Source organism: Thermobia domestica, chromosome 8 (genome assembly GCF_964235325.1).
Source record: "Thermobia domestica chromosome 8, izTheDome1.hap1.1, whole genome shotgun sequence".
Taxonomy (NCBI): domain Eukaryota; kingdom Metazoa; phylum Arthropoda; class Insecta; order Zygentoma; family Lepismatidae; genus Thermobia; species Thermobia domestica.
This window is the reverse complement of record NC_137461.1, coordinates 143,990,635-144,017,228: the sequence shown is the minus strand read 5'-3', so window position 1 is coordinate 144,017,228 and position 26,594 is coordinate 143,990,635. Positions and strand designations below refer to the sequence as shown.

The following is a 26,594-nucleotide window of genomic DNA, read 5'->3' as shown; positions in this document are numbered from 1 at the left end:
ATCGAGCACCAACTGTTCGATTTAATATTCCTATTCAATCAAGACTTCCTAGTGGTATTTGAACACTTTGCCTAGTATAATGTTTGATACACTTAGAACACTAGTTCTACAAATTAAAATTATTAGATATAAAACTGAATGAACAAATATATTCTCATCATTTCATTTTTGTTCATGACTTTATTAAATTTCTGAAGAACTGATATAATTTAGTTTTTAACACTTTGCAAGAAATGAAACAAACTTTTAAAAAAAATATTATGAAGAAATACCAAATTGTTAATATAGTGAGTGTCATTTTGTATATATATATATATATATATATATATATATATATATATATATATATATATATACGGACACTAAGGTCTCAATTCGACTCGTGCTAGATATTTTTTCTTTCAATTGTACAATATATCCAAGTAAAAAAAAAAAGAAATAGGGATAGCCTGACCTAATAATTTTCATAAACTGAGGATAATATCGAACAGAATATTATTTGTCAGTACTAGACTGGCGGCTAACGATGTATCTTTAAGGATGTAACGTTATTGAGTACGTACTACACCATCTTTATTTATATTCTTTTAGCACACTGATTTATACGGGAATTACTATTATTATTAATATTATTTTTAATGAGCTGAAATTTTAATTATATCATTTCTACTGATTTCTTCTTCAAATCCAGCTTCTTGATATTTCGAAAATGGATTTGCATTGTATATAAATGTAATAATTACATTTGATCGTTAAATATTAAAATTTATGTATGTATAACAAAATTTAATTTTCTCACTTAAATAGATTTATATAAGAAATCAGTGAAAAGAAATCATTAAAATTCCAGTTCATTTGCACGTAAAGGGAAAACTAATTCTCTGTATAAATCAATGGGCTAATAATAAAAAATGAAGCCGGTATTCAATATCATGAAATTAGAATGTGGAGTCACATCTTGTTCTTTTATCGTCAACTAATCTGTATCAGTCAAATATTTCTGTTACTAAATCCATTTCTTCCACAGTCATTTTTAGGGCAGAAAACACAAAGACATCCGTGTCAAAATGATAGAAACAAATGAGCATAGATATTACACGCGCAAGAAAACAACAAAAAAGAAATGAAACGAAATGTAATTATTCACCGCACTTAAAACTAGAACTATAATTATAGTTTACTACATAAATGTGAAACGATTAGGTCTTTCATCAAAAGATCAAAACGTGTAATTGGTGAACCGTTTATGTAACAGACAGAATACTAGCTTTTCAACTAAGGACAAGACTTTCCTTTTTTAAAAAAATGCAATTATTAACAATATTTAGCTGTAAACTAAGTATTCGAAATTTTACTTTCAATATGGTTTTCATATGGACTGTTTTCATTCGAAATTCAAAAAGAAACATCTTCACAGAATTACGTTCAAAGTAAAGTTCTTTATTAAACAAAACCAACTTTCACTTTCTTTGTAATTTAAAAAGAATAAACAAATAAAAAGGAAAAGAAACTTAGTTCATATATGCTATCTCAAGCTGGAAATTATGCAATAGGTTGTAGTGTTGAATCTGTCTTATGAAGCAAGAAACAAACTCATCAGACTATTAAAACATCAATAAAAAAATCTCATTATGCTTTCACGAAAAGAAGTAGGAACTGAGGAAACTATCCCATTAAGTAACTATAGCAATATAACTGAATCTGAAAATCCATGTCAAAATTCTAAACATTATATCATAAAAATAGCCAAATTCAATATTGATGAATTATTATTATTATTATTATTATTATTATTATTATTATTATTATTATTATTATTATTATTATTATTATTTTCAGATCCTTGATTCTTAATTCTTCCGACTTTCTTCTCGTTTCTTTAAATATTGTAAAATTCAAAAGCTACCGTGCTTTGTCGTGCATAACGCGCACCCAAAAATTTGGGCCAAACTTTTAAGGGAAGATATCTTTGATGATTGCAGTATTATACACGAAATGCGAGCATTTAAGGATCGCTAAAGTGGAAAAGTAATATAAATTAAGGCAAATCCGACTTGCACTTTGATATCTATGTATTTTCCTCTTTCAGTTGCCGATTCAATCTTTCTATGTCATTGTTATAATTGCTTAGTACGGTATTTAACAAAATACTTATTCGTGACTCAGTACTCGAGAGGGATATTGTATTTCGTTGTCACACCCCAAATCACATGGCGTCTTAAAGACTTCTTCTAAAAAGGGGAATCGTGGTAACAGAAACTGTTTGATTAACTGCGTAGTTCTTTTTTTTTTTCGAATTTTACAAAATAGAATAGAAAAATGTAAGATTGATTTCTAATTTATGTAATATTTTGAAAGGCTGAAGGAATGGGTAAGAAAGCTTAGAAACAATCTTAAAACATTCATGAATATTCATAAAAGATGTTTCCATATATGGAAATATATAGCTGCATTCTTTTCAAGAGATACAACAGACAAATACAAAGTTTTAAATATATTCGAAACCAACAAGATTTAATTTTGGGCGTGAAATAGATGAATAAATGTTCAACTTCTGACTCTTCCCATAAACAATATCAGCTTATAACAAGGACATAATAAGCAGATCAGAAAACTATTTCCCCCAATCTGAGAATGCTCAACATTGTAACAGTTTAGGTATAACCTTTAGATCAGGCAGAATTATAAATCAGTTAATTAATAGAACATCTTTTTGACACTGATAATTGCAATATTTCGTACGATATGGTTTATAACAAGTAATTTTTACAAAATGTTATTAATATTGAACTGAACTAGAAAATTTTATTTCTCTTTTTTTTAATTTTAGCCTCTGTCTCATCATCTGTGCGGCAGAAACGTCAGGATAATGACTATGATGATGACGACACCCAATCTGTAGAAGAATTGTGTGAAGGACGACCACCAGATGAATACTTCCGGTTAACAACAGAAGGTGACTGCCGAGATGTCGTCAGGTAAAAGAAAAAATACTATAAAGGTGTTTTAAAAGGAATCCTTTTCTTTTCTTAACAAAGAAATAAAATATAGCTGATGTTGCCAATGGTTCGAAATATATTTTAAGTCATACGTTCATGTATAAAAAGGTATAACGTTAGTTGCTCTTAAGGCGTTAAAGCAACAATGAGGAAAATATGCTATACCCTAAACATGAATAACAGGATTCGATGCAGATATATCCTTCAATGAATGCACATACTCGGTAAAGCAATATTTGATGTCATAAGTATATGGATCCTGGATTACTGTTAATATTGATTTTTATACAAATCAATCCAATCGAAAATTAAAAATAAAATACTGAAATATTGAATTAAGATACTATGATAATAGGTAGAACTTAAAAATGATAGTAACTTTTTCCAATCTATTTACTATTTAAAATGCTTTTTTCATACTTATGAAGAAAATATTCTCTCAAAGCTCAACATTTTATATTTAAATATATCTTATTCAAATTAAATTCGTATACGTGAACGAAAATTTTAACTATTCACTATAGCTTTTTCATTTCATTCTGTGATGTGTTTCTAATTCAACTTTATAAACAGTATGATAGTATTATTTTAATTCGTCATTTTAGACTCTACTTTATTGAGTTAGACATTTTGGCACTTTTTTTAAAAAAAAAAAGTTATCCATACTTGTGTTCCTAAATTATTAGAATATTCTCTAATCGAACTATTATTTCTATTCGAATAATTATCCAATATTTAAATAACTATTAGAGAGTTGTATGATATTCGACTTAATTGTTCGAATAAAATTACATTGCTCGACTGTTCGAAGAATGGAATGTTCGGATACTCAAATGTATCATCTGATTTTAAACGTTGCTAACATATCTTAAAATATAACAAAATTACTTAATTTAACTATATTAACATCTGAGAAAGGGATCTACCCAGGTGTATTTTACTATGTTGAGAGAGAACCCCTTGCCGCAGGAGGTAACGAACCAGAAAAAAAATGAAAAAAAGAGAAAAAATGTAAACAAAGCTTCTATAGGAAGCTCACTAGGGAAAACTCACTGTTATGTATATTATATTTTACTAGTTTCTATCATGTTGTATTTAGGTTATTTGGATTAGTTAAACAAGACGCGAAATTAAAAGAAAAAAGCTCGGTGAGGGTCGAAAAAGTGTATAAGCTTTGCCAGGCCAGCCATCCTGAGCGAGGTTTTCCTGGGTTTTCCTCATTCACACCAAGCAAATGCCGGGATGATACCTAACATACAGGTTCTAGGCCGCTTCCTTCCTTCCCTTCCCTCGGATAATGGGATCGCCGAGGGATGTCATTCCTCATACGTGATGGGCTAACATGGCCATAGATGCCGAAAGCCCAGACATCTAATTAATCGTAATCCTAAGAGAAAAAAGTTTTAGAACTAACGCCTGAGAGAAGAAGAATTTTACACTTGGACAATAAGAAAACTTACAACTCTGATCAAAATAAGTTATCTTAAAATATCTCGAAACTGAAATTGCGCGAATCACTATTGAATAATTTGCATTTCTGTTTGTTTTAAAAATTAATTTAACGATACATGATCATACGTAGAGGATCACAACCACTTTGTGTGATAGTAAAATCATATTTTACTCATCTCCTTCATCTAGCCAATGATTCTAACTTATCATTCAGTTAGATCAACGTTTGAATACTACGAAAGAATGAACACATGTAGTATCAAGATACACGTACATTTGGAACCTTATAGGAAAACAGGAATATAGTTTTAAATGGATTTTTATAATGTATTTTTCTCCATTAGGTGTGACAGGGCAGGGGAAAATGGAGTGATCAGGTTAGCGGCCGTTAGATGCCCTGTTGGATTAGCATTTGATATTGACCGTCAGACATGTGATTGGAAAACCAATGTTAAAAATTGTGATAAGTTAGAAAGTAAGTACCGGCAAAATAAGCACAGTAAAATGTCATCAACGTACGTACATTGACTTCGCTTAGTACTCATTTTCTCTTCTATTGCATTTTCTTCTTCTTCTGAAACAGGTCAAACACAATTTTGGTTCCAATACTTCCATTACATTATTTGATTAAAAGAGTCAACTGTATATCGAATTTTCCTACCACTGATCTTCAGATTTTGGTCAGTTGACCATATTGATCAGTTATACATTCAAAGTAACTTTATTCTCTACATAGATTCAACGTATGCTTCTTTAGCTAAAGATGTAGTCTAAAATTACCAAATAAATCAGTTCCAAAAGTCTCTATCGAAAGTGACTATATTTGATAATATATATCATATAAAATTAAGTGCAACCATGGATAGATAAATAAAACATTATTCCAGTTTTTGAATTTAGAGATATGAATATCTCAAGGGGTTTTTCCCCTTGAACTCATACCCTTATTAAACTTTTGTGTAGGAGCCTATAAAAAACTTCATATAGCAAAGATGTTCGCATTTCCACAATTTTGAAACGTCCTGGATTTTCGAAAGGTCTACTGGAAGTAAAACGTCTAAATTCAACCTTGGGCTATAATGTTAATAGCAGAGAAAGACGTCAAGATGTGAACACTAGAAAGCATTTGACAAAAATGGTTATCTTTGATAACATTGGATTTGACGTATAACAGAAAATAAAGATGTAACAAACATTTAGACAGACCAATGAGAAGGTGGTATTGGCACAGGAGAAAGTCAATTGGCTTCTTTGCTGATATCCATCTGAACTATTAAAACATAAACTTGGTTAGTTGTGATATGTATTTTAAACTTAAAATTCAACTATAACGCTGCCAGGACTTGAATTGTAATTAATAATCATATATACGGATTATCTAACGTGTCGTATAGAATTTTAGTGATAATTGATACATTTATTCATGTACAAGGGTCACTATCAAGGTCATCTTTCTTTTCTACCATAGCTTTAACTCCTTATTCGCAGAGATATGAATTTCTCAGTACAATTCACTCCCTCCTTTTCGGAAACAAAAGCTAAATAATAACCTACTCATTTTCGTCCTTTCTTCTTTCTCGCAAACAATAGTACGTTGATGGTATTTTACTATGGGTTTTGTTTTTTATATATTCTCTTCTTGAAATAATAAGCTTTATCTTTATTGTTTCCAATAGGTGCACAAAATCTGGTATAAAGAAAATCAGTTGCCCCTCCGGATTGGCTTTCGACATAGATAAACAAACATGTGATTGGAAGGGTAAAGTGAACAACTGTGACAAACTAGAAAGTAAGTCGTCAATAGCCACATGTTCCCAAGAAGCGTGGGTGACGGTCCGGAGGTGGGCAAATAAACAAAATTGTGTAGACATTTGGATTCACTATCACAGTATATAGATAATTGACATTACGTATAATTTTACAGGAGAACTTTGGAAATTGTTTCGAAAATAAATTAAGAACATACTATAAAATTCCACTTTTATAATGTTAATTTGCTTTTTTTGACGTATCTCTTACTTTTCTTTCTATAACTTTATTTGATTTGAAACGACTAATACGAAAGTTACATTATTCCAATGTTCTCTTGATAATGCATGAATTGTATATTTGTACATGTAAGAAAATGCCAACAAGAGAAGTCTAAACCAATATTTAATAAATGTATTTGAATTTTTATATGCAGTTCTACATGAAACTGCAAAATACTAATTTTGTCTTCAAGTTCCTACTATTATCAATATTTTCTCTTAATTTTATTTCCCAGATTTTGGAAATAACCTATAGCTATGTTTATTTACCTTGTAACTTTAACTTCAAGCAGTCTAACAAAGTAGAAAGAAATATGAAAACAGCCAAAAAAATATATATATTACTTTCAAACTCGTTTAAGACAGTAATTTTCCCAGTTCAATTTAACTATATTTCCTCATTATAAATACTCTGAATTAAATATATGTTGTGATTATACTTAAGAAAAAAGGATCTTACAAACTATAACTAAATAAAAAAAAAAGCTGATATACTTACAAATACTAAATCAGAATGCATGTTTGTCTTGTCTTCTTTATGTGATCTAATCATCTAAACAATATTCTTTCCTATTTGATACGTTTTATGTACTATACATTTTTTTAACTAATAGCATTCTCTAATCGAAAAACAAATATGGTTTTTGCATCAACTTCCTAAAACCGAATGCAGTTCGAATCAGCTTCCCTTCTTGGCATTTACTTCTTAATTGGTATCTTATTTTACGTAGGGCCTACGTAATAGCATGCCTGGCACAAAAGCACAGTTTTAACCTTTTCTTGCAGTATTTTTAAAAATGTTTTACAACACGCTTTATTAATATTTCCAATACAGTACAATGTATTATTTTAAACTCGCACTAAACAACAAATAATATTTCAATGCTGGCTAATAGAACTAGCACATTGCCATAACAAAATATTCCCGAATTCTAGTTGGGAATTTTGATACTTTCTTGTTTTATTAAGTTATTAACAGCACCACTAATTTTTAAAAAAAACATCAAATTTCTTATACTCTTTTCTTAAATACTAACTAGATTATGATAGTCTAAATCATTTTTCTATTTTTCACTACTTGAGCACTTTTCTAATTTATCTAAAAAAATTTTCTGTAATGGACTAATTTTGGATCATTGTTCATGTAACTACTTCTTCGACCATTTGCATGTTTTATGAAAAAAATTTTAGTTTCGTATTCTTCCTTTTGATTAACAAAGTGTATACAATCATTTTTTTTATTATTTAACACTAATTACATATGACATTTAATTGAATTCAACTAGAGTTAAAATTGACTGCAGTTTGATTGGCAAAGGTCGTAATGGTAACACAATGATCCGAAATGTTCATTAACAGCATGTATTTATATTTTTTTTCTTATCGTTCACCATGTTTGATTCTTGACATATGTTTACATTCTATTTCTTTTTAACTTTTAATATGAACGTCTGTTATCTTTAACTGGAATTATATATATATATATATATATTTATACTTTAATATTTTTTTTTTATTTTTGTTTGTTTGACTGAATGCTGCTCATACCTTTTTCTTGTACCACTTTCACTAGCAACTTTTTTTTTTTTTTTGTTTTTAAAAGTCTCTTACTTTCTATGCTGGTATAATAAACAGACTTTGCATAAGCTTTTGCTAGAACGTTTGTCTCTTATACAGCTACTCTCTCACTGTTTAATTTGATTACTTCAGTGCATAAGAATCTTTGTCCTCCTTGTTATTTATTTACTTTGCACATATAGTACCAATGCAATTTAATTTATATATATTTTTTTTAATTATGGACATTTGACAAGAATTCAAATATTAATTAATATGTTATCCATTTACAGAACCACGAAAAGTACTTCCTATTTTGAAGACTGACGAACCAGTGTGCCCTGAAGGAAAGCTATCTTGTGGTAACGGTGAATGTATAGACAAGGAACTGTTCTGCAATGATAAACCAGATTGCAAGGACGAATCAGATGAAAATGCATGCAGTAAGTATACGTGTAATAACTTAATGATAATATTAAGACCTTTTGGTTACTATTATTTTTCCTTTTTCTCTCTTCGCGTATAGTGTTACAAAACTGCCCGAGAGAAGAGAAAAATGTATAGAAAAGTTTCAGAAACCTTGACCCTTTCACATACATTTTTTTTATCGTCCTTTCATTTTCTCACGGCTTCCTCAATCAGGCTGGGTTCACAAACCGACGAATTCTCACTATTCTTTCCACGCCTACCCGTTATGTGCACTTAAATCTTTATTATTGTTTTATTTCTTTGCTCCTGGAATTTCACTGATTTTTTTAAAGAAATAAGATTAACACATACTTTGTATACATATTAACCTTGTTACATTTCATATAGTAATACAAGCAATGTGAACTTAATCATGTAAGTTACTATTCTCTATGCTTTTCATCGATCATAACAACATAAAGAAAGAATGAAAAAAAGATGTCAAATTCGTCTTGGAATATTGTCTTGTAAAATAATTTTAAATATCCATAATCTTTATATTTAACGTTAAGGTACTTGTATATGAATGGCATGCGATGTTTCTATGTAACTTAATACTGATTTCGTGTTCAATTCCTGATTGGTAAACAAAACGTTTGGTGTAGGTCCAACGTCATGAGGCAATTAGGAGCTACTGGAATTAAGAAGTGGAGAACTTCGGTCTACAAAACCTGAAATTACGACGATAAAACCAATGCGTGTGACTACGTATCTCCTAACTAAAGCAGCCAACTGATTCTTCTTCGTAGTCTGTAATGTCAGAAAACTTAATTTGAGTATCGGTTTTACCTCATTACGCAATAACTATTAATAAAATTATATTATACTTTAACATGATTATGAACCTTGTGTCTCCCAAATTCCACAGAAAAGAGAGGGAAAGGGGAAAGTAGTATCCTGTAAAAATAATCGAAGATCGATATTAGTGTTAAACCCATAGTTGCTGAGATGAATTGTGACACACCCGTTACTATTAAAGTCCAAATTCATGCTCCATCGTCATGGGGTGATGTTTGGAAGTGGGAAGATGTGACACTAAAAAATAATAAAAAAAACGATCGATATTAGTGTCCAACCAATGTTTTTCGAGGTCACTGAGATGAAAAGTTACACTTCTAATTTTGTTTAATTTTAAATTCATTCCCCACTGGTAGGAAGTCGAGGTGAAGGGAGTGACATTACGGACTTTTGTCACTACTTTTTCATTGAAATGCATATTTTAAGGCAGGAAGGATTCAAATAGTTTCCTTTCCACAACCTATTCTACCCATGCAAAGAGAAAGTATTTCAGCATATATATATAAATATACAGAACCTATTGACAGAACTACAAATGTCTCAAGTTGCGAAAAGAGAAGAAAGGATTCATTCGATACTATCATGGTAAGCACAATCTGTTAACTTGCATTGTCGTAAGTTATAGCGGCCGAACGACTGGCGTGATGTTGTGAGGTTTTAATTAAATATGAACGTTATATATATATATATATATTACGCATGGAGGGCACCTCGCTAGTGACCACTACATCAAAGAAGTTCTAGAGTCCAAGGTCATATCCATCTTTCAAACAACTCAGGCGACATATTTCAGCAGGGTAATGTTAGATAATATGTATTCGGAAATGTAAGTCTTCTTCAAATAACGAATAACGCTGCTTCCCTGGAATGCAGGGTCAACTGACGTTTCGTCCATGGAAAACGTGTGGGATCTGTTGGTTAGCACTTTACTCGGCACGAATCTCCAGAGAAGTCGATATCTTATGAACTCATATATCAACAGGATGCAGGCGATTCCTCAGAAATTCAACGAGTGTTTGAATCAATTCCACGATATACTGACGCTCTGATTCCAGCACGTTTAGGCTTCACGCCATATTGACTTACCGGGGAAAGGTGATGTACAGTCCTGAAATAGTAATCATTTATATATAATTTTATTCAAAAAAATCTGGCCATCTTCTTCTCTTTGCAAAGTCCTACACTATTACCTGCAGTTGAAATTAAATTAAAGATGAAATTTCTTTAGCCAATGGAAACCTTTATTTAGAGTCAAAGTAATAGATATTCCTGCATATGGTCGCCCTTCTAAACCAAAGTAGGTATTAAATATGTTTTTAACAAGATTGTACACTCACGTGAAGAATCTGTAATATAAATTCATTCATTCACACGGATTTTCCTTATTGTTGCGATTTTCACAAACAGCAATATATACGATAATATATGTATATTATTATCAGGATCCCGACAACTGAGATAAAAACTTTAAAATAGAAACATAGGAGATTGGTAATAAGAGGATGTATATTTTATTGTTTCTTTAATAAATGACAATCCAGTTTCAGGTTTGAGAAAATTGTTACATACGACACATCATTACACAGAACACGAACATCCGCTAAAAGAGTCGTTCATGCTCTGGTCAACGAATTTCTCTTTTCGTGTGATCTATGAAAATCCGAGAAGACAGTAATGCCAAAATAGCGTCACATAAAATACTATATATATAATATTTTATGTGACGCTATTTTGGCGGAAGATGGGCTCGTCGCTTTTTGTTCGATTTACTGAGTAGGATACATTTGATAACCGGAGTCAGCCAAAGGAACTAAGAGGATGGCTGGATTTTAGACTGCTATTCTCAATTACAAACATGTTTTGAAATGTTTGCCAAAGCCGAAATGTTAGATACAACTAATTGCCAAATAAACTTTTGAACTGTTAATTAAATAGTTAAATTCGTATTAGTAAATTAACACAAATCAACAGTTTCAAAGCAGGAATTATTAGACAAAATTTGCTTTAATTCATTTTAATTGACAATAATGATCTCTCTTCCTTTTATTTCATGTGAGTTATTAATTGCTGGTCATTGAAAAGAATTACCTGAAATTATTCAAGGACTGAACTGGAATGTAAGATTCATCTGGCAGAATCTTGCATGTACCTAATGTGTTTTGTAAGACCGTGTGCTACAGTACGATATATTTAGTTTAATATTTGTAACTACATGCATTAGTATATTTCGTACAATCACTATGTTCATAATTATAGGTGTGGAAACTGATCCTAACAGAGCTCCCGATTGCGATCCAACTCAGTGTGTTCTCCCTGATTGCTTTTGCTCAGCTGACGGTACTAGAATTCCAGGAAGCATTGAACCAAACCAAGTAAGACTGATATACTTTTCTTCGTATTTTGTACAACATAAATGAACTCAGTGGAAGTGAAGCATGTTTAACAATATGGGTTAAAGTTTATTTTATACTTTTTTAAAAAATCATTGAGATTGTTAAAATGAAAACTAACCATTCAAATTGTAAAACCTTTTCACTAGTGCTTGAAATGGATAATTCTTGAACAAAAATACTCAGTAAAGAACTAAACTAAAGAAAGGAGCACATACAGCTGCTAATAATCTAAATACTATTTTATCATTTTGTAATGTGGGGATATGGCAATTCAACTAGGATTGGTGTATGCCATGATTCCACTTTGAAGATGCAAGTTTATTTTTTGATCATTCATAAATTAGTAATATATAACTGCTTAATAAATGAAAAATTATACAATGCATCCAATATTCGATTTCATATTCAATTATATCTCATTGATTCTTTTATTTAAAGATGAAAACAAAATTTTTAGGATCATTTTTATGAAGGGGAAAAAACTATTATAAGAATGATAAAATCTTATTTGATTATGTATTAACAGAGAAATTTAAATTATTACATATCTATGCTTTACATATTGTGAGTATTTATACGGATATTAAAAGCCAATTAAGTTTTAACATGGTTAAAGTCAGTTCACTTCAACATTTTAGAACAAAAACACGTAAATGTTCACACAACTTTTCATTAACAAATTTATTAATGATATAATTTATATGGTATGTACGAGTATTTTCATTTAAAAGAATTGAAACACACTTGATAAATCAAAATAAAACATCGATTTAGAGTATTAAATAGTTACTAAAGAAAAGAAGTTTGTTTATGTTTGACACCTTCACGGATTTCCTTCCTGATATTACTAAACCAAAATAATATATTTCATAATTTTATACTTGTACTTGAATTATCTAGTTTCAGACGTTACTCTACTATTGTAGTACATTATGTTGATTTATATTTTGTTTATTTAACTATAGGTTCCTCAAATGATCACAATCACATTCAATGGTGCCATAAATATTGACAACATTGATCTATATGAAGAAGTTTTCAATGGACAACGTCAAAATCCAAACGGATGCCAAATTCGTGGAACTTTCTTCACATCCCATAAGTACACAAACTACTCTGCAGTACAAGATCTTCATAGACGAGGGCATGAGATTGCTGTGTTCTCTATCACACATAAAGATGACCCAAAGTACTGGACTGACGGTTCTTATGACGACTGGCTTGCAGAAATGGCTGGAGCTCGTTTGATTACTGAAAGATTTGCTAACATTACAGATGGTTCGATCATTGGAGTGCGTGCCCCCTACCTTCGAGTTGGTGGCAACAAGCAATTTGAGATGATGGCTGATCAGTTCTTTGTCTATGATGCCTCAATTACTGCACCATTGGGTCGTGTTCCTATCTGGCCTTACACTCTTTACTTTAGAATGCCACATAAGTGCAATGGTAACGCCCAGAACTGCCCCAGTAGAAGCCATCCAGTATGGGAAATGGTGATGAATGAATTGGATCGAAGAGACGACCCAACTTTTGACGAATCTCTGCCCGGTTGTCATATGGTTGACTCGTGCTCAAATATTCAAACTGGAGAACAATTTGCACGATTGTTGAGACACAACTTTAACCGCCACTTCAACAGCAACAGGGCTCCACTTGGACTTCACTTCCATGCTTCATGGCTCAAGAGCAAGAAGGAGTTTAAAGAAGAGCTCATCAAGTTCATCGAAGAAATGCTGGACAGGAACGACGTATATTTTGTCACCATGCTTCAGGTAAGCTTAACCAATTTTTCATTTTAGTAATTTTACTAATTTTAATATAACTTCTTAATATCGACTTCATTTTAAAAATTGAATGAAAGTACATTAGTCGATCCTAATCTTATAATATTTCATAATACTACATAGTAATTTTTATTTTAAATAATAGAATGCGTAGCAATTTCTACTGTTAGAGACTCTAAACAACAGGTGAATGATTATTTTAGATTTTTTAAATATTTCGTGGAAGAATTAAATCATTAGTAACTTATTTGATAAATTAATAGGAACGATAATCGGTAAATACGTTGAAACATTTAAACTTTTCTTTCTTATATACATAAAAAACTTCTATCAGTAGACAAAGTTCTATTTAACTGATATTCATGCGACAAAACGAACAGCTATACGTAAAAAATGTAATTTTCATATCTTGTGTATTAAATAAATTAAACACATATTTTACGTTTATTATTACCAAAGATCACAAGTTACTGTAATTGAGTTTAATTAGAATATCTTGCCTCATTTACTGAAGTCAGGATTGTACGTAAATTTTAAATTATATAGGTACGAATTATTTTGATATCAAATATAACCTTAAGATACTTTAAAAGAACGGAATAAACATAGTCTTAATATCTTCATTAATCAGTAATAGAAAAAGAATTAATATGCTTCATGTTACATATTAGAAGTTGCCTAATAAATGTATTGCAAATTAATTTATTTAACAAGTATAAGTACAGAAGTTCATAGTCAAACTACAAAATATTAAATTTATATACTTATGATATAAATTTAATTATATATATTTTTATGATATTAAACAAATATCATAATTAGTTTTGATGATAATTTGATCATAAAATATAATTTATTATAGTTGTTTTAAAGAGATAGGTCCATACTATAATCTCTAAAGCTCGACGCTAAAGCTGTGTTTACTATTGTATTTGGTTATTATTCCGCTTATTACGATTACAACAGCAGTAATCTGTATGTAATACCGTTCATAGAAACTCATCCTTAGAAAGACGCACGTCCAGACAAACTGATCTGAAAATTAGTACCTAGCATAATATGGCTTATAACATTTTTACACATATATAGATAGATAGTTTCAAGTATTGATATCTTATAATTGACAAAGGCAAGAACGTATGAACAACATCAGAAATATCTCTCTATTATTTTGTAGCATAACAGGTAGACACATAAATTCAGAATAATAGAAAGATTTTCTTTTCTCAGTAACTTTCAAACGACATAGTTTCAGTATATATATATATGTTGAAAGTTGAAATAACTAGCTTATGACAGGGTAACATTGTACTCTAATTAGTTAGTTCATTCAAATATTGTTGATAATGTTGATTAATGAAAGTAAAGTAAATCCACTTTGCATGTAACTCAACAAGAGAGGAAGAAATTTTTCTTTGACGCTTGGGAAATACGAATATTTCCATCATTGAATATCTATAATTGCGTCTTCATACTGTTCCTCTTTCTTCCTTCTTTCCCAAGAGTCTGAGATAACAGTTCAGCAAGAAAGCGAAAGTCATTGAACTTTCTACTAGGAATCTCTTCATAACTTTCACTATTACCTGTATATTCGCACATACATTAATGCTTATACTTTCTCTTAGTTTTATAGTTTTCTTCCTTTTTTTCCTTTTAATGTTACTAATAAACTACAAAAATCTTGTTTTCTCACCTAATAACAAACGAGCTTATGTACAAAACAAATTACAGACATAAAACAGATCAGTGAGAGTTGTCACAGAAGAATGACTGGTAAGAGATTGCTTTTTTATCAAAAGAAAATTAAAAATAAAGAGAAATGTACAAAAGACAAATAAACACTTTCCATTTTTAAAAGATCATAATTTTATGATGTCACAGAGGAAGCTGCTGTATTTATTCCTTTCAATTACCATCATTATCTATTGTATCAAACCTAATTATTTCCTATTTTACACTATCTAACTCGATGTGTCTGGGAACGTGTATGAACGAGGTCCTTTCACTGATATTTCTTTCTTTCTTTCTTTCTTTTTTAACTTTTCTTCCCTTTTTAATACTAGAATGAATGCGTACATAATACACTCCAAAAAAGGATAATATACTCAAATTCTCATAGAGTATGGACTCTCTCTTGCTAGTATAGTTGCGAGCGCGTTCACCTTTAGTACACGAGTCCCGGGTTCGATTGTCAGTTGGAGAGCCTTGGAATTTGAACACATTACGATGATTCGGATACTAAGTTATTTTAAACTGTAGGTCCATGTCTCACATAGTCTTGGTGCTAAAAAGGGGAAGTTAAACTTTAACTAATCAACTAATCAATCCATGAATATGATGTAATTTTATATAAATGTATTACTAGTTCAAGGTATTTGCTGATTTAAAAACAAAAAGTTAGTATGGGTGATGTTTTCAAGTAATTTTTCCGGAGTCCTGCATTAATTTTTCCAGAACCAAAAAAATATATTTATTTATACCTCTAAAAATGCTAACCTAGTATGAATTAGTGATATATTACGTAATCGTTTTACAAGTGCTTTGTCAATATAGTTCCATTTTTGATCGTTTCGATAATGATAAATTCTTCTATAGTGATCGGACTTTCAAGTAATAGTTTATACTTGTTCTACAATGTTGATTATTTCTTTTTAAGTTTTTTCTTTATAACCATAAGGGCTGCTAAATAAATAATAATAAATTAGTTTATTTTAAACAGTTTTAGATTTATCAATTTTTGAAAAATATTAAATATAGATTTTTTTCTATCATTTGAGTCCTTGAGTTAGAATAATGCTCAAAAAAGCTATAAATAACGTGTATACTACGTAGCAAATAGCGGTGATAACCAGTTTCACGTAACATAAAATCCAGTTCATGGTGTGAGCTGTATTTATATGATCATTTCACCAAGCAAAGCGTGGATAAAAATAAATCTTGTGAAATTCAATACTCTAAAATGTTCACAGCTGAATCATGTAACTTGAAGTTCTCTTTAGCTACTCGCATTCCAGTTATGTATTAATATTTTAGTTGTCATTTGTCAGTACTGTTCCAATGGAGACTCGTGAGGGAAGTCACATGGACAAAACTTGAAATTTCATTACTGCATGCTAAAGGCAGAAGATTTATCTAATGCATTAATTCTTGTATATAGCTTGTAGTGATAAAAATGTTAATTTTTTCTCGAGTGAATTCCCTCAAAAACCGCCACCACTAAACCTTAGGTAAAGTTCCTTTACGTAGGTAGGCTTTATATTTTATATGATTATTTTTATATCTTCACAGGTAATACAATGGATGCAAAACCCCACAGAATTGACAGCATTAAGGGACTTCCAAGAATGGAAGGAGAAATGTGATGTAAAAGGGCAACCATACTGCTCTCTGCCAAACCCATGCCCACTTACTACCAGGGAGTTGCCTGGAGAAACTCTCCGACTTTTCACCTGCATGGAATGTCCTAACAATTATCCTTGGATCCTTGATCCAACTGGAGATGGATTTTCCGTAAAGAAATAGTTCAATCGTTGTTTGCTAAACAAAAAAAGAATTTCAAAATGAAAAAAAATAATAAAATAAAAATAATAAGTTCAGGAAAGATATATATCTCATCTTTTGTACAATATGGGTCAATTTTATGACTCAGCTTGTAAATATTTTGAGAAGAAAAAAAGGACCATTATTGTTCATCAAACCATCACGTAGATTTCTTTTGTTTTAGTAAAACGCACATTTTCAATGAAAATGAAATGGTACCTCCTTTTTATATTCTAATGATACTGTCTGTTTCTTTTTACTTAGTCTTTCAAGAATATTAGTAAAAAGTACGTTACATAAAAAGTTCAAGCAATCCTTAAATTTAAAGCTTAATTTCTGTATGAAAAACAGAGCAAATCTTCTGTCTAGTCGTTTATGATTTGCCAGTTTTGTCTAAATGCCACAACTTCACAAAAACCTTTTGTCTTATAGATTTTTTTTTCAATACCTATGAAAGGAAATTAAGCAATGTTGTTTGTTTTTTAAAAAATAATTTTACTTTGTGAATCTTATTCGTATATGAGTGTTTATTACTGAAAACATTTGTATAGAAGACAATTTGTAAAAAAATTCAGTCACCTGAATAACTGTTGTCTCCATGACTTTATATTATATATATATAAATAAATATAATTATGTGTTTCAATGTGTTTTGCGTGTGTTTATGTGTGACAAAATAAATGTTGTTCATATATATATATAAGGTTGTTTTCTTTTAATAAGATTCATTCCCCAGGAAATAGAATATTTATAAATTTTATGCAGTCTTGCTACCCTTATTAATGAACATCATAAGTGTTCTGCCATTATTGCTGCAACTGAGAAGCTTCCATGCTACACGGTCTTCCGCTAACCTCTTCGTCTTCGCGTACGATTTTCCTGTTTTGATATCGTCCATTAATTGTAGTCTCCTTCGCTCCCTTTCTTTCTTTCCTGTCACCATACCCTCTAGCACGTCCCTCATGATACAGTTCCTTCTTATCCAATTTAACAGCCAGTTTGTCTTCCCCTTCTTAATAACATCTAAAATTGTTCTTTTCTTCCCCATCATTTCTAACGCCCTCTCATTCATTTTCCATTCGACCCAGCTAATTCGCTCCATTCTTCTCCACACCCACATTTCGAAAACTTCTAGTTGTTATTAACTCTTATTAAAACAAACAGTTATTCCATTATTCTATTTTGGAGTTAATGGACATGTACGAGAAAAATTATTATAGTGCAACACCATGTGAAACAAAAAATAAAAAAGAAAGAAAGAAATGTAAATAGACAATAAGGTTATAAAGAAAATACTATTTCTATTTAACATGATATGGATTCGAACTAGTTCATATCTTTTTTATTTTCAGTTATATCTACATGTGAATATTATTACAATACGCCATGTTATAGAAATATAATGGCCTAATTTTAAAGACTCTTTATCCATAACCATAGGTACAATAATAAAGAGATTTGAATAAAAGACTGATACTGATAAAGAAAACGATACTGAGACTCATATTCCCATAGATGAAAATACAGGGCTTTACAGAAAGGTGAGTTATCAGAACGTTTTCAACATGATCGTTTTTGTTTGTTTATAATTTTACTTCGTTCCTAACAAGGAAATAAATAAATTTAATGTGTGAATTAAACCACTGTACTTTCATTAGGAATCAAAGTTGAGTTTTCTGCACCAAAGACGAAAATTCTAATTACTTAACCAAGAGACATCGTACGTATAATCGTTTCGTATGGTGAACGTATTCTTCTTCTTCTTCTTCTTCTTCTTATTATTATTATTATTATTATTATTATTATTATTATTATTATTATTATTATTATTTGATACTCTGGAAAATAATAATACTAAAAAATACTGTAAGAAAACTTTGTCTTAAAATATTCAGTTGTTCATAGTAATATACAGCTTAGCGTTTTAAAACATACGTCCTTTTCTGAAACTTATCGACATCTATTCAAAATAGCCACAGTAAATCTAATAATTAAAAATAGACCTCTTAAATTATTCTTTCTTGTTAGTAAGATTTATTGTAGTGAGAATTATCCATCATTAGTCATAAAAGATTGAATAATTCATTTCACAAATGATTTCATGGAAACTCGAAAGTGTAATAATCATGAAAATGCAATGCTTTCACAATACATGGAAGAAACTAAAATCATAGAGATGGGTAAATATAATAATTAGGGGCACTAGTTTTTCGCACTAAGAATTAGAAAATTTCGTGTTTCGTTTTTCATATTTCGCGTTTTGTCGCATTTTTCAAATAAAGTTTCGCATTTTGTAGCTCTTGTGGAAAAATATGTCAGGCATGGTGTTCCCTGACATTTTTTACAATTGTTCCTTTTATTCATAGATCACTATTAAAAAAACATTAATTACCTAAAAAACAAAATACACGGAATATTTCACTTGACATTGTCAATTTCACTTGAAGAAAATTATATGTTTTTTTTAAATCAAACTGAAGGAAAATCAGTAAGTAAACTTACTATGAGTAGGAAAGTTTTGCTGTCTTCTGGAAACACATAGACACAAGTTACATTTAAGCATTAAACATAAGCATGTTACATGTTTCCACATTTTCCTCCTTCATTGTTGTACGTTTGTCACTTATCATCAATTCATACTTGGAAAACAAATCGCACAATTGGCATTGCTTGTTGGAAGCCACACATATTAAGTGCATTTGCAACAAACTTCGATCATCACTTCGGAAATTCCCATCCAGCTGCGATGGTGATAGTTAACGCTCAATATGTTCTCCATAGCTGTGTTTGAATCACCCAAAATGCACCGTTCATACCACGTTCTATCGTTCCGTCAGCAGAAAACTAGAGTTTTTAAATTAATGCAAACGTGGTTTTAATATTTCGCGTTATTTCGTGTATTGTTAGAAGTTTCGCGTTTTATCAAGCAACGAAAACAAATGAAATACACACAAAATATCATAGAACGTCAAGAAACTGAAAATTACTCATTCTGACGCATTTCGTTTCATCGCGTATTGCAAAAAACTCGTGCCTCTAATCATAATTTAATCATAAGAAAGAAAGATACTCGTAACACATAACAATGTTATGTATTACATATATTCCTTCTCTATTTCGGAAGAAATATAATAGATGTCCTAATTTCACCGTGTTTTGCACTTCTATTCACTGAGCATCCCTATTATCTTCAACTTTAACTATGTTAATTACTTAGACTAGAAATCAATCACATACTTTTCCAACAACACATTATATGATGAGATATACCAATGCTTCTAAATATAGTCAAGATCATCCATAACTAATAAACGAGTTTATTGTTTTAGTTTATCTATTACTTGCAGAAAATACTCTAAAGAAACAGTTCACAATATAGGCGACATACTGTCTTTTTTTTATTTTTTGTGCTTAAAATACTATTCAAGGAACTCATTATTATGAAGAATTTTATTCGGATATTCGAAAAAAAATTCTGATAATTTGGCACCCAGAAATAAAGTTTAAGACGGAGCATTTGCTCCCAATTACGGCAAATAATAATAATTATTATTATTGCATGAGTTCATCTAGATGATTTATAAGACTGATTTATACTGCACTAAAATGCACGTTAATTTATGTATTTAGTATTAACAATCATCGTCATTATAGGTATAGGTATTCTATCATTATTGGCAGATCACTTGCCGCAATTGAGAAGCCTCTATGCAGTATGGTTTTCAGGTAACCTAAACAAAGTACTAATTATTCTTCTGTGCAAATTTAGTAGCAAATCATATTTTATGTTATTAAAAATGAACGAAAATATGATATCGTTTGTAACAGAAATACATTACAGTATTTAAAAATACTATTCTACGATACGTATGAAGTAAAGTAGGTCTCCATTTAACTCAAATTGTAAGTTCAATATTACCCAGATAATTTCTTACAAAGTAAAGCAATCCGAACAATCCATCCCCTGTGTGAAAAGAGATAAACAAACGAATGAATTTATAAGTTTACACTATCCGGAACTTTATAATACCTGTAAGTAAACGAATATTAAACGTTCAACAAAGTAACTAAGATGAGCAAGACAGGTCTCAATGGAAGTACATTTGTAGTTTATAAGAGTTGCAATCAGGAAGCCTGGGAAAGGAGATCGCAATAGACTAAGAAATTCGAAGAATAATAATGAATAAAACAAAGTCTGGACAATAACCTAATCTAAATTGTCTTGGCAGAGGATAGCGTCCAAGGGAGATGATTTGTCTTCGCTGCAATAAACCTTCAAGTTCCTCAGCCATAAAATGTGTTCATTAGTTATTATTATTCGAACGATACAGTGCTCATCGAGAAGTATTACAAATTGTGACCGTTTCACTGACACGAATTTTACGTAGAACTCAGGGAAAAGCCATGCAAGATGTAGATTTGTTGTCAATCAACGTGTCGCCCCTAATAACCTTTTGAAGCTTTTATTACTGACAGGAAAAGTTGGTTTGGTTTGTAATTTCACTATATATTTTTTCATACTGGCTTCAAGTTTCACGTTAATACCTAGGTATAAAAACATGATTTGAGTCAGTGGTATATTTCTCTTTAAACCTAGTTTAAGTTCCTTCCCCAAAATATTGAGCAATTCTGAATAGTTTCATTGCAAGCAAGTACTCTGTAGCCTTTCATCCAAGCGCGACAGATTTCTGCGTATTTTAAGTACGATCAAGATAAATGTTCTTTGAAGTTAAAATGGCGAATTTAGTAATTTTAAATGAATGCTTTAAAAATGTACTGTAATTTATAAAGCAGGTTGCGGGGACTCATCCCGAAGTTGCACAGTATCGATCACCATGACTACGATAGGGACATGTCAAAGTTTCATTCCATATGCGGCAACGATAAAATTCAGTTCAAGCTCGCAGAGAGACAATGTTAAAATGGTTTCCAATGAAAGCATATTTATTTATTTTTAAAATGACTTTTCTTAAGACTAATTTCCCTATGTTTGAAGTTGAAATTAATTCATCACACTCATTTTCTTCGCTTTTACTGTGCATGGCACTATTATTTAGTGTCTCTGCACGTAAAAAGATAGACAAGGTATTTGAGAAGTGTTACCGTGTTTACTCGAATATATGTGTCCCCACCCACTTTGTTCTTTTTCAAAATATACGGCTAAAACTGTCGAAGGGCGCTTATAATCGTATAATACATTTCCGGACAAATGGTAGAAATACCGGCAGATACATTTCATGATTTACTTTAACCTCTTACTGTGTATCTTATACAAGTGCTGATCATAAAATTCAGGTCATCTTTATCGTTCACAATCGTTTTGATTATTTTGTTAAATATAGTAAAGATAACGTGCGTTTTTAGTACAGAAGACTTCAAGAACATTATTTAAGTTGCATAAACATGCTTTAGAGAATCTCACACGAATCTGCCCAATTCAACCAGAGACAGAACAATTACTTGCTTTTCTGACTGTTTTGGTACTGTACACCTCAACAGTAGTTGAACTACCATTTACCAGATCCTTCTTACACATGATCATGTGTACAATATACTCGCCTCTCAACAAAATTGCCAGTACTTTATTCACAACACTCGTAAAAGTGTATCAGAAACGCCAAATGGTGTAAATTCTTTGAAAAGTCTTTTAGTTTTACGTCCCACATGTATATCCTGTAGGCTAAAGGAGACGGATGATTAAGTGATGAAATAATTGGTGGCATAGAATGTGGGAAGAAACAGGAAAAACTCGAGAAAATAAACAGGCATGATATTGTCCACCACAAACTCACCTGGGATTAGCCTAGAATGAGCCTTAAGTGGTGGGCACTTAAGAACTTAACAGATGAATAGGACTAGAGAACGAAATCATCCTTGGGACACTTGGTGAGTCACGTACACTACGAAGATTACTTTTCGGAAGGTATGAGTCCTGGATGCTCCTCTACACTCCCGAAACAAGGGAATCCGTAGCACTTAATAACCTGGAAACAATCCGACTCCCAAGGAACTACTCACGTACTCTATTGATAAGTCTTACTGACAGCGTTCTCAAACGCGTTTTCCTGGTGGAGTTCGTCCGCATGAAACCTCCTACGCAAGCATATTAACCTACTCACGTACTCTATTGATAAGTTTTACTGAAACCTCCTACGCAAACATGAAGTTGCATCGTGCCTTCGTTAAACACTCAACATACAATTCAACTCAAACAGTTCAACCTATGGTCTAAAAGTGGAATGCTACTCTGGAAGAAACATTACTAGCATCTTGGTTTTTGTTGAAAATTGAGTCTTGGTTCTTGGGTAGGACATGTAGTTTCGTTTGATGATGATTTGGTTATGCAATTTTTGACAGGAAAAATAGTCTGCATTGTTTTCCAGTTTTCCCTCGAAAAATATTACAGCTTCCTCATGACTAAATGAAGCATTCCACCGAGTTGAGTTGATTTTGAGTTTAACGTCCCGTTCAGCAGCGAGGCTATATGAGACGTAGACCTACTGATTAACGTGGAATCCAAACATGAGCTCCCGCCGGGAATCGAACCCGGGTCTCCCACGCCAAAGGCGCGTACGCTAACCGCTTAGCCACGGAGGAGCTCCAGCATTCCACCGAATAACGCTGTACGGTACAGTTCAGTGAATTCGGGAAAAACGAAAAAAATAATATAATATAATATACTTGCGCATTGCTCTACTCAAGAATCTGGCAGTACACTAGTGCCATATCTTGGCTAATGAAAAAACGACTCTTTCAGTATATCTCAGTCAGTTCTATACAGTATAATTCCATTGGTAACTCCATCGTATCCAAAGAGGGTCTAGGGGGCGCCCCACCCTAAAATTTTCACGGTAGGCTTGCAAATGACACGGTATGCTATAATATGTTTGGATCAGGCCCCCCTAACTTCTTCCGCCGACCCCCCTACATTTTTGGACTAGCTACCGGCCTGGTAACTCAGTACATTCCAAAGTGTGCCATGCAGCGTTATTCGGTGGAATGCTTCAAATAGTTGAATTCAATACAGAAGACATTGTTCCAATTCCCGGTGGAAATACAGGAGTCAGAATTCCACATTAAACTAGGTCCATCCATTGTCCTGTGCTCAAAATGGACAATGAACTTCTAGTCTTAGAAGTTGGTTTTCTTATACTAAATTTCATCCCATTATGGAGTCTTTGGTACCAACGAAATCAAATCAATAACAACGCTCTCCATATCTGGAGATGAGGGCATGTAGATAGATTGATTTGGAGTTCAGCATCCCTTTCATCATCGAACTATATGACACGTGGACCTATCCTTAACGTGGAATCCGTACCACATGAACTCTCACCGAGAATGAGGAAACGTGGTGAGCTAAACAAACAACGGGTTGCAAAATTTTTACTTCAAGTTTGGGTATATATTTAGGAGCGTTTTATAAGCTATATATAACTAATGTATCTTACAAAAGCATTGTGGATAAACCTTATTTTAAGAGCACTAGTCTTTCTTTTTCTCTTTTTAATTTTTTTCAGGGATTTTCCTCTCTCTAGGAGTTCTATGATTGCAGTTATAGACATCAGCAAATGCCAGTGTGTTTTTACTCTCGCCTTGATAGAGATGAGCCAGGGATCTACAATTTGATCCACGAACGCACCCTTTTCTATATATTCACTCCGTGTTGCCTTACATCTCTCACATTTATGGATCAGTTCGTTAATACCTTCTGCATAAAAAATCTGCACAACTGGAGACAATCCAGGTTTCCACAGCATTAATGACCTATCCTGTAAATGTTTCTTCATATTTGGAAAGACAAAATAATCGTACGGAGCCACATCGGATAAATATGATGAGTAGTACAAAGGTCACATTGATGAAAAGAAGTGTGTGTTTCTGCTGCTCGATGTGCCGGTGAATCGTTCGCTGGCAGCAAAACACCTTTCGAGAAGAAGCCCAATCTCTTGCTTTAATAACATCTTAACTCTTAGCACAGTTTCCTGATATATTCCTGTGATTGTAGCTCTTTCTTGAAAGTAATCAGTCAAGATCACACCTTTATGGCGTAACCAAAACGTGGACAATATAACCATGCTGAATGGGCGAGCCTTGAAGTTGGAGGACGAGGTATGTTTCCATGTTTTACTTATTTCTTTGATTTCAGAGTCAAAATAATTACACCTAGCATTCATCAATTGTCAATAATCTTTTTACCAAAGCATCTTTGTTCTTGTGATATGAAGCAAAATGCGGAGTAAAAATTGCACAAGTTGTTTTGGAAAAGGTGTCAACACTTGGGGAAACTACTTCGCTGGCAATTTGCTCTGTCATGTTTATGCTGTAAACGGACCCCTACTAATGTTCTCTAAACAATCAACATTCACACGTCTACATTTAAGCACTAGCTGCTCAACTTTTGCTACCACGCTTGAGTCTGTAGTCGTTGAAGGACGACCTCTCGGGTCATCTCGTGGACTTGTGCGACCACATTTTAATTTTCTGTTCCACTGTGTTATAAGATGAGCATTCCTCACCATACAGAGTTACCATCTCTCCATATATTATTTGAGTAGAGTTTCCTTGAAGACAGAGGAACCTAATCACAGCTCAGTGTTCCATTTTGTCCAGCATAGTACCGCCGCCTAGTTTTCTAGATATAACAGAGATTCGCAGGACTCGTGAAGACATATCGACCAATCATTATGCAAATTTATACATTACTAACACTTTTCTATCATAGTGAGGGTCTTCTCTCCCACAGCTAGAACTCCAGCTCTAAAGTGTAACCATTTAATCAACTCGTCGTCTTCCAAGAGTTACCAAAATATTCAAAATCTCGATGTCTTTATTAATACCAAAATTAAAACATTAAGTTTCAAGTTTCGTACGCAATTTCTTTTGTTTTTAACTGCAAATATAAACAGCATTATGTATGAAATTCTAAATACCGAGTATTTCTTTTGTGTTGAATAACGCACACAGAAGTATTACCAAGCAGGTATAACGTATGTCTTATTCGATATGAATAGACTACACACATTTACACATTTATTATTTCTGTTACGAGAGCATTCAAACAATTTATTCAAATAATAAATAAATAAATAACAGAAGTAATCCACTTACTAATTTTCCAATATGGTACCCCTCCTTTCGAATGCAATGGCGACATCTTTCTAACTACTATAACGCGAAAAAAAATCTTGTTGCAGACGTGTTCATTCCGATCAGCTTCGATGACCTTTTTATTGACTTCCTCTCCCCTCCCCCGGATAATTTAAGGTGCAAACGAAAAAGAGAGCGAGGTCTGAACGAAAGGGAGGATTGGGAAAACGATCCATTTTAGTTTTGGAACCTTAGCCATCGTATGAGTCGCATTGTCAGTCATCCAAGTTTCATCAGTAGTGGCAATAGACTCTATACTGGTACAATTGATGGATCTCACTATTAGGCATTCTCAGAATTCAACGTGCGTTGATTTCTCGTACAGTTAATCATCGTTTAATGTAGATGCAACAGTCTTTCAACGATTCTTTTCTACTGTTGTTGACGTTCTTGACCTCCAATAATGCGGTTTATTCTCGGTCA

General features: G+C 32.0%; 1 protein-coding gene across 2 annotated transcripts in view; it reads left to right on the top strand.

Annotated features, from left to right (window-relative positions):
• verm (LDLa and CE4_CDA_like_1 domain-containing protein vermiform) overlaps positions 1-17,724 on the top strand; it is a 44,796-nt gene extending 27,072 nt beyond the window's left edge. Inside the window, exons 2-7 of one of the 2 annotated variants that reach the window (XM_081769106.1) lie at positions 2,831-2,978; positions 6,128-6,240; positions 8,332-8,481; positions 11,561-11,676; positions 12,663-13,469; positions 16,770-17,724. In XM_081769106.1, the coding sequence (XP_081625232.1) occupies positions 2,831-2,978; positions 6,128-6,240; positions 8,332-8,481; positions 11,561-11,676; positions 12,663-13,469; positions 16,770-17,003 (1,568 nt within the window). In that variant the 3' untranslated portion in view covers positions 17,004-17,724. Of the gene's footprint in view, positions 1-2,830; positions 2,979-4,795; positions 4,927-6,127; positions 6,241-8,331; positions 8,482-11,560; positions 11,677-12,662; positions 13,470-16,769 lie in introns of both variants that reach the window. The other variant, XM_081769105.1, reaches the window with a different exon arrangement.
• The last annotated feature ends 8,870 nt before the right edge of the window (positions 17,725-26,594 follow it).